At 43.2% G+C, this 13,869-nt stretch overlaps 1 protein-coding gene across 2 annotated transcripts in view; it reads right to left on the reverse strand.

Annotated features, from left to right (window-relative positions):
• LOC135698607 (mucin-5AC) overlaps positions 1 to 13,869 on the reverse strand; it is a 438,207-nt gene that overhangs the window by 7,353 nt on the left and 416,985 nt on the right. Inside the window, exons 7-9 of one of the 2 annotated variants that reach the window (XM_065218651.1) lie at positions 6,385 to 6,786; positions 3,499 to 6,291; positions 3,259 to 3,440 (exon numbers count right to left, since the gene is read on the reverse strand). In XM_065218651.1, the coding sequence (XP_065074723.1) occupies positions 3,259 to 3,440; positions 3,499 to 6,291; positions 6,385 to 6,786 (3,377 nt within the window). The remainder of the gene's footprint in view (positions 1 to 3,258; positions 3,441 to 3,498; positions 6,292 to 6,384; positions 6,787 to 13,869) is intronic. The other variant, XM_065218652.1, reaches the window with a different exon arrangement.

Here is a 13,869-nt window from a genome sequence, read left to right on the forward strand (position 1 = left end):
AAGTCTACCTATTAAACTGTCAAAACGGCTACCTATCGTGCAAAGTAAATAAACATTACGATGCTATGAAAGGTTCACGAAAGGTATTGCAATAAAATATAAAATATAATCGAAGAAATGAGCATAAACACGCAGTGAGCGTTAAATTGTCATGGGATACGCTCGGTAATGATTAGTAATGAGAATTTCTACTATTTTTTGTTAAGATAATTTGACAAAATCACTGATATAATAATTTACTACAGCCGCAGTATTTTTTCTCTCGCTAGAAGTCATTTGAAGTTGTTGTAGAAGTCCTCTGTTGCCAAGTGAAAAGAAAGGGAATCTTTCGAAAACCGTGATGCGAGTTCAACTGTTTTTCTCTTGGCGTGACTCATTATACACCGACTCTAGTATTTTGGTTAAGGGTCAAGTGGGGGCAGTCTGGTTTCATCACCATTTTATTGCATTTTCTTGTACTTTCAATTGCTCAATGAATGGCCTGCTCGTTTTTGCCCATCTGTTTGTCGAGATAGCAAAATGGTGTCTTGAGCAAAGTTTTGGACAATATTAAAACAAACATTTTTGCTGAATACGTCAACCCTATATCTCTTATGTTTACAGGTATATGTCATTTTTTTGTAAGAGCCTTCAGAAAATCATTTTTTTGCAAATAACTTTTCAGGAAGTAATTTTTTGACATTAGTATGTTGTACAAAAATGTTTGTTTTTTTTTAAATACGCCATTTTGTCTTGGGAAGCAAGTCCCTATCTTCAATATTTCTTAAGATATTCAAGGTTTTGATCCAAAATTAGCACTATTTCCAAGGTCAATAGCTCAAAGTTGGGCAAAATTGGGCAAACCAGGTTGATTACATTTAAAAGTATACTTAAAATGCTGCCCATTGCATACCAAATCATTAGTTTTCTTTTTAATAAAAAAAAAATTGTTTCTTTTTAATAAAAAAAAATATCCTTGCTTCGAACCGGGAATCGAACTTAGCCGCCTGCTGTATGGTCGATCAGAGCCCCAGAGTGTTGTGTGATATACAGTAGATACTCAAAATAGCAAGGATTTTTAAATTTTAGTCAACTTTGGAGTATTGTAACTTCGTCAAATATGGTCCAATTTTAATTCATCCAAAAGCATTCGACTGAAAAACTAATTTGTGTACCCACATAAAAGTAACCATGGTCTCCGGATACCGGAGATATTTCGGGTTTCCGGAGGCCTCGTCTAACTAGCTAAATTTGTCATGTGATTTTATATAGGATGCCGGTTAAAAAATGAATTTTTTAGTAAATACACAGCAAGAAGAACCATTTCCAGAGCGAATGATACGCCAAACTAAAGAACTAAATTCGGCCTATAATCAACCCTGGAATGGAGGGTTCTAAATACGGTCAGATCTTTTAATCACGCAAAGCATGCCGTGCGACAGATCTTTCTTCAAGGTTTTTAATCAATAGGCTTTCGATAGACTTTAAATGCATAATTGACCACAATAGCCGCACTCGGAACCTCCGTGATTCCCCCCGAAGAACCTGTAGCAGGGGAAAATTGCATGTTAACACAAAAACATGCCATGCGACACCTCTTTCTTCATGATTTTTCATGAATAGGCTTTCGATAGGCTTTATGTTAACATTGACCACATATACCACTCTCGGAACCAGAGGGATGCCCCCTGGGGAACATGTACCAAGGGACAGCTGCAAGATTACACCAGAATATGGTGTGCGACAGCCATTTCTTTATGTTTTTTCATCAATTGACTTACTATAAACTTGTGGCCAATGATCCATTTGAAGTTTATGGACAGTCTATTCATGAAAAACCATGAAGAAAGAGCTGTCGCACTGTATGTTTTGGTGTAAATTTGCAGTTGTCTCCTGCTACAGGTTCCGCCGGGGGCAGATCCAAAATGTGAATCATTGCCCGTAACAATCAATTATGCATAGCTTCATGAAAATCGGAGGAGGTCGACTTTTTCCGACTCGTCATTTGGCGTGGAGATGCTCTAAAGTGGTCGTCGTCCTGAAAAGGTTAAGTATCGAAATTACTGTAAACATATGATTTTTCATAAATACCTATAACCAGAAACAATGCCTAGAAAAAACTCTCATTTCCAGCAAATATCTCACCACTCCGAACGAGCACCTGTGCCTGATTCAGAAAATTCGTAACTATTGTCTTCGTGTTAGTAAGGGGTTTAGTAACGGGTGGTTACTATAGACACTGTCTTTAGACTGGACAATGCTTGTCCATTTGGTTTCAACAGCGAGAAAGAGATAGAGATTAAGCATTTTTGACGCATTGTCCAGTCTAACCTACAAGTGTCTACAGTGGTTACAGTCGCAGTTGTGTTCACTACAAATGCGCTAGAGACGAAACAATATATTGCTTGGGACGCATCACAATGGCAGAGCGCAGGCAGGACGGAGCAAGACTCTATTGATTTCAACTCTCCAACTCCTGCGTACGCTCGTCCACGCTAAAAACACACACACTGACAATAAAGATAAAAAGCGGCATTTTCTTTGTTTTTTGTTATTGTTGATGTTGATCACTACATTGCAAATTTCTGTGTCCCTAGACAACTTGAGTTCACTAGAAGAGTTGAAACACGTGCGCTCTAGATCGAACTCGTTCTATTCGCTACTCAAAAACATTGAAGGAAGAAGACTATTTAGCATAGTAGGCAGGTAGGCAGAGAGGAAAAGTTCAACTAAACAAAGAGAAACGGGACTTTCACTCAGGCTCCTACGATCCTGCAGCTGCTGGATGAGTTCTAGATATCTAGATTGGTGTCAATATTGTGATTGGTGTGGTGTTATGGTGTGAGTGTTTATTCATTTTCAACTACAAAACGAGAGCGGCACAAACAAAAGAACCACTACTTCATGACCGGACGATCACACGAACACAAACATACTCGCTAGAGAGAGAGACAGAGATAAATATAAAGAGGAAGAAGAACACCGATAGCAGCACTGATTGGGTGCAGATGGTTTGTTTTGATTTGGTTTTTTTTGTATTCCTCTCAACGAAGCTGACAGATACTAGGCTGTTTATGTTTGTTTTTCGCAAAATCAAATCGAAAATTGTCAACTAAAGCACGTAACACAAAAGAAAACGCAACTGCAAAAGTTGAATCTGTGTTTTGTTGTTGTTGCTATTGTTTGTTTAAATGTTTGTGAGCGTGTGTTCTTTGTTTACTGATTGTTCTTATTTTTCTGATCTGATCTAATAACGGGCATTTACTGGGGTGATCTTACTTGCCGCACACCTTGCAGGGATAATCATCCTTTGTCGGTATGTGGTTAGGGTTAATAGGGTTACCAGCGGCAGTAGTACTCAAGAAATTACCATTTTGCAAAGTGCCATTTAGGTGTGCCGCCGACCGTCCGATGCAGTGGATTCGGATGTGACCGTGCAGGGCGGCCTTCGAGGAAAAGCTCTGCGGAAGAATCAGCATGGTTAGTTTGGACGTCTAGTGTGAATGTGTGTATACATACCGCTGAACAGTCGGGAACTTCGCAGACGTGCGGCCGCACGTCGCTACCGGTCGACGACGACGACGACGACGAAGATGAACCGGTCTGCTGACTGAGGCTAGGTTTGATCGAGTTGCTAGTGTACCCGATGTGGTCCAGCAGCAGATCGTCCACGGGGTTGGCGTTCAGGTTGATGAACTTCATCGAATTGTCCCCGTGCTGCAGCAGGTGGGTTGTCTTGTAGTCGACGCAAAGCTTCTTCCAGAAGTAGTACAGCTGGACGCAGTCGGCAGTGGTTTTGTCCGGTAGCAGTTCGCTAGCTATTCGACAGAAGTCCTTTCCGTACAGTTCGAGACCGCGGATGAACTGTTCCATTTCGCCCGGAGCCCACCGTCGATGGATGCCGGAAGGTGGCGTCTGTAGGAGATTTAGAATGGCAATGTGCACTTCACCTTGAGCTTCCAGCAGAGATTTGAGCGAGTTTTCTTCGGAGTGGCACCCAAGGGGAACGGCTGAGGAGCGAGTGAGTTCAACGAAGCGGGCAATCTGCTGATCGTTTTGAGATACCAGTGGATCCCAGTACAGGACGTCAGGATGTTGATTGAGATGGTGATAGCTGGGTCGAGAGCATTCGGGTATAGTAGCCTGGTAGTCGTTGCCGAGATTGATCCGTGGCCGAATCGGGAGAGGCGGTTCGCTAAAGATGTCCGATGTGTCGTCGACGGTAGAGTCCGATACGGATGTGGATTGGTTCGCCAGCGAGGAAGTGATCGTCGAGTAGAGACCGGGAGCGGTGCGACCCGGATTCAGCATCGGTTGTGGAGTGTAGTGCGTAACGGGAACTGCAGAGCTGGTGGACTTGCGCAGCTTGGAGTGGTAGATCGGTGTCTTGCGGATCGGGAGTATCGGAGAGGATCGTTTCCGCAGCAGTGCGTGCTGGAGCTTTGGTGAGCTGCTGCTGCTGCTGCCATTGCTGCTAGTCGACGAGATACTGCTCGGACTGAGAAATACGGAATCACCGGCTTGGTGGTTGTCTTTTGGAATTTGCTCGGTTTGTACGGTAAGTGGAATTTTGTTTGTATCACTAGCTGAGACGGCGGATTGGGCAGCATCCGCTTCGGTTTTCAGCTTTTTGGCACTCGGTGGTGAAAAGGTGCTGCTTGATGATTGTTGCTGCTGCTGCTGCTGCTGTTGTTGGTTGGTTGGTAGACTTTGCTGTAGTTGCTGTTCGAAGAGGAACTTTTGGTGCTGTCGATGGGCAAAGTCCTTTGGGGAGGACGACAGCAGCGGATCGTCCGAATTGGGCATCATCTGCGATTGGAGCGATGACAGGCCGTTCAAGTAGTATAGATCGATATCCGCTTCGGCGATGACTACGTCTTCATCGCTGGGGAGAACCTCTTCCAGTGCTTCCTTGACCTCTTCGGCGGTGGACATGGTTCCGGAGAAGAAGGCATTGGACAGTGGAGAGGATGCGTTACGGCTTTCGTTGATGAATGCCTGTGCTTCGTCCAGGAAGTCCAGATTGATCTTGGAGGCGGAGTCCACTTCTTCTGCGTTAGCCGCAGATGCCGACAATGAGTTGGACGGTTTGGCAGCGGTGGATTCCTCTACGAAGTAGCTATCTTCGCTTTTGAACAACTCGTGACAGTGATCGTCCAGGATGTTCTTGTTACTGCGGAAGAGATCGTGATTTTCGTCCAGGAGTTCGTTCTTGAGGGCCAGGATCTTTTCGTCACTCAGTTTGACGTCTTTGGAGTCAGACTTGAAGAAGCCATCGTCGAGGAAGTTGGTTGCGGAAGAAGTACGTTTGTCGTCGAAGAAGGAACTGGCATCGGAGAAGTGACGGGAGTCGTCTAGGAAGGGAGAAGCTTGTGCAACCGGTTCGTGGGATGCCGGAGGAGTAGGGTAGGCTAGAGGAGACGGAAGCGGTGAGTTGGAAGCTTGACTGTTGGGATGATCGCAGTTGATCGATGCGGTGTTGTTGGATGCGCTTCCACTGTAGAGTATAAAGTCTTTGGAATGGAGAGCACTGAATTCGGCTAGACTTTCCGGCAGGGGTGAGTCCAGGACGGCTTGGAGTTGCCGCGAGGGAGTGAAGCTCTGCTCGTTGATGGTGGTGTAGTCGGAGAGGGAAGCTATTTCGTCCAGTTGCTCTGTCGAGGAGGAGTCCTGCAGCAGCTGGATAGAGTCGACGGCCTGCAATAGCATGGTCGTATCGCTAACACTATACACGTCGTTATCACTAAAGAAGGCAGCGGCGCCGGTGGCATCGGTAGAGTAGGCTAGAGTGAACACGTCTGCACTGCCGGAAGGCGCTTGTGATATTGTGAGTGAAAGAGGAGAGGAGCCGGATCCGGTGGCAGCTCCGACGACCGAGTGCTCGGTTGAACTGGCATTGGTGATGGACAGCGCTAGGGGCGGCGTGGTGCCTGGAGTGGACGGTGCGCTGTTCATGCTTGCGGGGAGCACTACGGTTCGGGTTGCCGTCGTCGATTGCTGCGACGTAGTTGTCTGCGTTGTGATTGCTAATTGACCAGGATCGGAACAGGTACGTTTCACAGCCACCTTGGTGCCACGTTTCAGCAGTTCGATCAGCGTGGCGTCCTTGACTTCGGTGGTGGTGCAGATGGAACCGCCGCCAGCTGCCATGAAGGTCGCCTTCGGGTTGATGATCTGCGTTGTTCCATTCTGCGTTGACACGATGGCGACCGTGCCCGGTTTGGGCGAGAGTAGCGCTTCGCTTGCTTCCAGCAGCCGTCGAGCGGTCAGTGGAGCTGCCGGCACCACGAACGAACCCTTCAACAACAGATTCTAGAGTTATCGATTGGGGGAAGAATTTGCAACATGGCAAGATTAGAACACCAAACACCGATAACATAGAGAAATAGGGAGTTCTGGACATACCTTTAAATCCTTGCTACGCTTGTTGATGATCTTCTCCTCGATCAGTGCCCGCACTCCGACGCTGGCCGTCTGCAACGGAGGTCCGGTGTGTTCCTTCTTATCACATTTCTTCGTTTCGGAGTCTTTCTTGAAGTAGCCTCCGTGGAGACGCATGTGCCCGTTGAGGGCCGGGATGTTCTTGAACTTGCGATGGCACAGGTTGCACTCGACGGGCTTCTGGTCTGACTTGGTCAGTCCTTGAGCGGAGTTGGGTGACTGGGCCGGACCATGGGAACTGCCATTGCCATCCGCAGACTGCGCTACGGAAACTGTAGTGTTCGACGTACCGCTGCTGTAGCTAGTGTTGAGCGATGCTGAACTGGTAACAATCGCTGTCGTAACCTTGTTCTGACTCAGCTGGAGCTGTTGGAAGAGGGAGAGAGAGAGAGAGAGAAATAGAAGAAGGGTATGAAATTTATTGAGTTTCGAGTTGAGTCGAGTTCGTGGCAGACTTTTGTGGGGTTGTGCGATTGTTATAACGATAAGAGCTGGGTACTTCTTTCTTTTCGGCACTCGTAATCCCCTGTTGGGACTGTAAGGGGACGGCAGCGACGTGAAAATCCACACAGAAATGTTTCTGATTCTTTTCCCATGTTTGGCTCTCTCTATCTCTGGCTCGAAAGGAAAAGTATTTCGACTTTTACTGACGTCAAGTGGTTTTTGTTGTAGAACTACTATAAGGACGGCAGAAGGATGCTTATTTCGGGTGGTCTGAAAGCTTCTGGGAATTGCAAGAAGGGATCTGGGAGTGTTCTTCCATTTTATGTTTGGAATGCTTTGACTGCTATAATAAGCTTTACGTTGTTGAAATGACCAGCTGGGAAGGTAGTCGTAATTCCCCCCGTTGGGATTGTAGATTTTAAAGCGGTAAATGTATCAATTTGGTTGCATTCCATTTGGTTTTCCAATTTCGAACAACAAGTCAGAACGCAGACAACTGTCGAAAATCCGTCGATATACTCATCTCGCAAAATCCGAATCGAACACAAAGACATTAATCATCCCCCCGGATAATAGCCTGCCCACCCATCCGGCAAGCTATTCAGCAACTATTCCCGACAACTCAACACACTAATCAACATCCAAATACATCCTCCCCACCCCCTCTACCGACTCCAACACGGTAGAGGCAGGCTACACCTGATGGTAAATGATGAAGTTCCATTCAGAACGACTCACTTGACAATCATAAAAGAGCGAATGAAGAACTTTCTCCGCATAGCATCACAACAACACGGTATGGCACGGCAGCAGCCAGCATCATAAGCTCATTATTCAGAAATGCTAATTTTCCGTGTGTAGTTTTCCACGACTCAACGTGCCGGGGCTGGCTGGTTGCTGGTGCTGAGCGGCTTTTCCCCGACAGATATTTCAAAGCCGAGGCAGACGAGCGAACGTTCCGTAGAATTCGCTCTACGGTGGAGGACTTTTGAGAAAAGCTTTTCTTGCGTTGCAACAAATTGGAAAAGGGTTTTCCGGGCTGCAGCGAAAATTTTAACTGAAGGTATAAAGCTCTAGGTATGACGGTAAAATAGATGCAAATAGAATAGAAGGAAGCCGTTGGAATCAGATGATGCCAGATAGGGGAGGTGGGGATAGTATGCACATGCTAAGAAAGAAGATCCCCGTTTAATTCGCAAAGTGAATCGATATTGCACTTATCTATTTGTTGGATTAAAGGTTATAGATTGCTTAATGAAAGTTGATAAATTCTTGTTTAAATTGGTGAAATTGAAAAGCCGTACAAAAACCTGTTTTCAAACCACTGAGGGGCAAAATGCGCATTAGCAGGCTATGGAAGCATACATTCAGGGTTTATTATTGCTCTTTCTCTATTAACCACTTCATTCGAGCAGATAAAATGACGTTTACTATCACTCGAACTTTGAAATGAAACATTATTTTGAGATTTTTTCTTCTAGAACCTCGAGAAAAGTAGCCAACATTTGTGCGTTTCATAAAAAAATAGAAATTAGTTGGTCCAGTTTTGTTCTATCGCTGGTAGAAAGTCACGCCAAAACTGCTTGACAAAGTGGTCAATTGAATATCAAAGGTTCACGCCTGATGGTTATGCTTTCCACACTACAATGCAATGAGCGCATTATACCCTACTTGGATACGTCTATTAACGTCTCTTTAAACTGTTCCCCTACAAGAGGAGAATTTAGTTCATTCGAGACGGATACCCTACTTGGAGTAACAAATTGTAACGTTGAAAATATCTACTATTTTTCGAAAAATCATACTAAGCTGAAGATGAAGGATGTATCTAAAAACTGCATCAATCGAATCTTTAATGTTGGCAAGATTCAGAGGTATCAACTGATTTAAGAAAATACTATTTTTGCATGGTTTTGTGACAACATTGTTTTTCGATTATATCAATTTCAAATGACTTTCATCTAAACGTTGTTTGCTTCTATTCACATAGTACGTTTAAAGTTTAGTTCTGGTTGATAAGTTATTATTCTGCAGATCTCTAACTGTGCAATAGATAAAACCTCTAAGATATTCTTGCAAGAAAGTAGGTTGTCTAGTAATTATAACAAAGACCCTCAATTGATCAAATAGGGGAAATGGATGTAATATCGGCCTAAATGCCCCTAATTTGGGCCCATACATAAATTCAGCAATCGACTAAATTTTCAATAGCGACCAAAAATATCCATTAGTACCGCCGCGTTCATCTAGATAAAATTGATAAATAGCAGATTTTCAGCGATGGGCCCAATTTTAGATCCATAGGCCAACATTAGAGCCCTACTTGCATACTATTATCTGGGTATTTTGGCAATTATTCTGGTTGATTTTTAATTATTCTGGAGATTTCTAATTATTCTAATTGCTTTATTAACTAGAAGCAAAGCTATAAGGCGCATTTTGTCCGCTATGGCCATTTTAGGATGGACATTTCCCCCAATGAGTCGAACGTCTTTATTATTATTCTTCTTCTTCTTCTTCTTTTTCTTCTTCTTTTTCATATTTCAAGCTTATTGCTTATCGTATATTAGCCTAATGCGTGCTTTCAACTTAGTGTGCTAGATGCACTTCCACAGTTATTGATTGAGAGCTCTCGATGCCTGTACCATTTTTGCATTAGTATAATTGTGTGGTAAGTATATAATCATACTCTATGTCTAGGGAAGTGGAGAAATTTCTGGAATGGGTCGGGAATCAAACCCAGTCACCTCCGGCATGGTTGCGTTGTAGGTAAGCCTTTATCGACTGAGCTAAGGGAGCCCTTCGAACGTCTCTGAATAAACTGAACGATGATTTTTAGACAAATCGAACTGAAAGCGACTACTACTCGTCCAGAAGACCTCATCCAATTCCCTCTCAGCTATCGTCCAATACCACCGTTAACCACCTTCTACAGCAATTTATTACTGTTATGGTGTGATCCTATCATCCAGATAAGGTCATGAAACTAACGAAGCACTTTTAGAAAAAGTATACTTTTACGATTACGAGAATATTTTGAACTTGTCTGAAGTTCCCTCGGAGATTGTCTTGAAAATACCACCGAACTTCTTGGACGATCGCATGGAACTTCTATGAAGTTCCCGTGGAATTAGCCTAAAATTCACTTAGGACTTGTCTGAGGCTCCTTCGGAACTTGGATTCCATCAGAACTTCGCTGAACATCCCACGTAACTTCTTTGAAGCTCTGGAGTTCCCTCGGAACATGCCTGATATTCTCTTGGAACTTCCCACAATTTTCCTTAGAACATCCCGCAAGTTTCCTTCGAACTACCCAATTATGTCTTCAAGCATCCTAAAAAAATCCCCGGAGCTTTTCAGACATTTCTTCGGATAATTTCAGAAGTTCACTAGGAACATCCCAGAAGTTCTTTAGAAGTTTCCCAGAAATCCCATTCAAACGTTGCAAAAGTTTCTTCTAAGCATCTCGAAAGCTTGCTCTCCTCTTATATGATGATTATAGGCGTAACTAGGATGTTTACCTAGGGGCTAGAGGCCCTAGTTGACAAGACAAACCGGTAGCCTCAATGGAGCCGGTAATAAGAGGTTCAAATACCTGATAGCTCATGCCCATAGGCCTAAGCCTAATATGGCGCGGGTATTGGCTGAGAAGTACCATATTCCGATCCGAACAAGCGTCGTAGTACTGCGGAGCTGAGCAAACCTAATTCTAGTGACACCAATCCACCGAAAAAAGGTTGCTCTGCATACCGAAAGAGGATCACAGGCAAAGTCCTCGGTGCAGTCAAGGTTGGAGCTAGCCAGAAGAGGAGATGTTGGAGAATCGTCTGCCCCAAAGAGGGTCACTAGTGTCTCCCATAAACCTTCTTATAGAAAGGTATTTGAACTCCATCAGGATTGGACTTTTGCCCGACGGCTCTCCAAATGCAAAACTGACCACACAAGAATCAGTTGCTACCCAAAAGGTAATGCTAACAAAAGTAGCTGAGCAAAGAAAACAGAATCAAACCAAAGTTCGGGAACTGCTTATTCGGACCACCAGGTTACTGTCAACTGGTTAAAGGCTACAATTCCCAGCGTTCAGCCCTGGGAAGAAGAATGCCTTTTTGCAGTTGAAGAAAAAGACCTATCCAGGCCTGAAATTTTATTGGGTTTCTTTCCACGAAGTGTAGAGGAGACAAATAAAGATATCCTTGCACGGAGAAAAAATACTACCCAAAATTTGAGTTCTTTTTACTTAATTATGAGTTGAGCCTCTTAATTCCACTCGTTATTTTTGTCAAAAAAGGAACGAGAGATTCGACCCAACGATATAGTTCAGTACAATAAGTTACTTCTGAGTAAATTGCATATTCTCAAATCTACCTGAATTAAACTTAATTTTGGGTAGAATATACTTAAGAGTAGGTATTTTTTTGCTGGTGTTAAATGGAGACTACTATATGTGATTTACTCAAATTTGGGTTATTGAACTGAACCCGGTAATTGAGGGAAAATTACTAAATTTTGGGTAGTTTTTTATTGCCGTGTGCCTTTGTGAAAAGCCAAAATTAAGGACTAATGGTTGACGTTTGGAAGATCCTTAAGAGATACACGGTTAAACAGCATCACGTTAAATTTGTTTTCACTGTTGATGCTGTTTCCATGAAGACCTTACAAAAATGCGATTTTACTGTGGATTATATATTCGGAATTGCCTATTTAAGGAAAAAAAAATCCTCCTCTAAATCAGGAATTAACGAGTAATCAGAACGAGTTGGTGACAAAAGAGTAGAGGGCGATTCAGAATAGTACAGTATAAGTTCTTCAACATACGAGAATTCCGAGGATGCTGAGATGCGTGAGACAAATCAACAAGGTACAGAAGCTAGTGAAATCATAAACAGTGGATCTGGCGAAAGCCGCAATGCTACACTGCAAATGTTGAGGGATGTTCTTACAATGCGGATGAGTGTCCTCCAGGATTGGAGCAAAGAGACCACCTTATAATCTGAATAAAGGCAGTTAGAAATGCGCAGGATGAAAATATTAGGAACGTATCAATCACTGGAACAAGCATTAAGTTTATTATAGAAAACCTTCATCACGCAAAGGCAGCTTCAGCTATTCTAAGCAAAACATTCAATTCTTGTCAATATTAATATTACGTGGCATCTGCATATCTTCCTGGCGGTATTGAAGATGAACCTCCTCCAGAAGTTGCAGCGTTCGTCTCTCATTGCAGAAGCCAAAATAAGGCTTTTATCATCGGATGTGTTTAATGCCAGCTATCCTACAAAGGAGCGCTCGACTAAAGACTGTATTCGAAAAAAAAAAAAAAATTAACACCAAATATTCATTTTAAGTCGGATATTTTTAAACACATTAGATCCGTTTGCGTTGCGTTAACGTAAATTCGACAGTTAGACAATTGATTTAGTAGTCACTTTGCCGCAACGCGTACGATCCGGATCTAATAAGCGTAGGCCTAGAAGGAATAAATAAACACATATTAGCTACACAGTTGAAAATTATGAATATTAACGATGATTTAATTTGAAAAGTAATTGAATAAATGCTAACGTAACGCAATATCGCACAGAATTTTCAATCAGATAAAACGCATTATGTCTTTGGCTGCCGGCGTTTGACGTTTTTCGGCAAAGTATCATGGCGTTGGAAAGTTGCACGGATTAAAAAACAGTTCTGCTCTTGATTCGAAATAGTTGCGTCAGATTATGGTCTATTTTTTTATGGAATTTAGCTAAGTTATCAGCTAACTCGTGAGTATTCTGAATGACGGGAAAATGACGATGCTTCATAACAACCATCCAGAAATGGGTCCAGAAACAATTGCTCTTCGAGAGATCCGTCTCCATCAGAAATCGACTGTGTTGCTGATCCGTTTGCTGTTCCTGCGTTTGGAACGTAATATTGTTCAAGTCTCCAAACCCAGATATGCTCCTCAAAATCTCGACCGTCAATGAAGATTATTGGTAAGGTTTGATCGATTCCACTAATTTGTGTGTCATTTCCATCCGTGCCAAACAGAGCACCGTTATTTACAAGAATTTATTCGACGAGAGCTTGCCTAGGAAGTGTTATTGTGAATCTTATTGGAAACAACGTTAGTGAATAAATTTAAGCAATGTATAGTGCCCTATACCTTGTATTAATTCCAAATCATTCGAAAAAGCAAAAGCTCAAAATGATTTTATTTCTAACCTCTTAACCTCATAATAAGAGACAAATTACATGGAGGTTTAATTTTACAGAAAAGACATGTAAATTTAATAGTGACAAAAAACAACATGTAATTGTAAAATCTCTTGTAAAAATAAATTATTTATCATGTGGTATTTTTGTTACATCCAATCAGACAGAAAATTACACGTTTCGTTCGTACTGTGTAGGCTAAATGCCCGCACCTTGGACTTAACGCTACCCATCAAACAACACTTGCGCCATCTTTCTTACACACTTCTTCAAATCCTTGTCGTTTTTGAAGACCTTCCCTGTTTTCCGGAGCTTGCCCCTCATAATCGCCTAAATTTTTCTATTGGACGCAGTTCTGGCGAGTTTGGCGGATTTGCCTCCTTCGGCACAAAAACAACATCGTTGGCTTCGTACCACTCCATCACCGGTTTCACGTAATGGCACGATGCCGGATCCGGCAAAACAGAGTGTCACCTTCGTGGGACTGGAGGAAGGACAGCGGGCACTTCTGGAGGCATTCTTCTTTATATATTTGGCCGTTGACGATGCCGGTCGTTATGTACGGCTTGCTGAATCTGCCGCACCCACAGATCGCCTGCCACACTAAGTACTTCTGGGAAAATTTGTCGACCTTCTTCTTCCGGAACTTCTCCGGAACATTCTGGCGGAACTTGCCGACGAAAAACTCTAGGCCGGGGATCTGCTTGGTGTCCGCTTTAATGTACATCTCGTCGTTCAGGACACGGTCGAATTGTCGATTCCAAACTGATTCGCGATCAACCTGTGGGACTGGCCTGGATTTTTCACGAC

Source organism: Ochlerotatus camptorhynchus, unplaced genomic scaffold (genome assembly GCF_037179485.1).
Source record: "Ochlerotatus camptorhynchus isolate MF236.1 unplaced genomic scaffold, CSIRO-AGI_Acam_v1.1 ptg000091l, whole genome shotgun sequence".
Taxonomy (NCBI): domain Eukaryota; kingdom Metazoa; phylum Arthropoda; class Insecta; order Diptera; family Culicidae; genus Ochlerotatus; species Ochlerotatus camptorhynchus.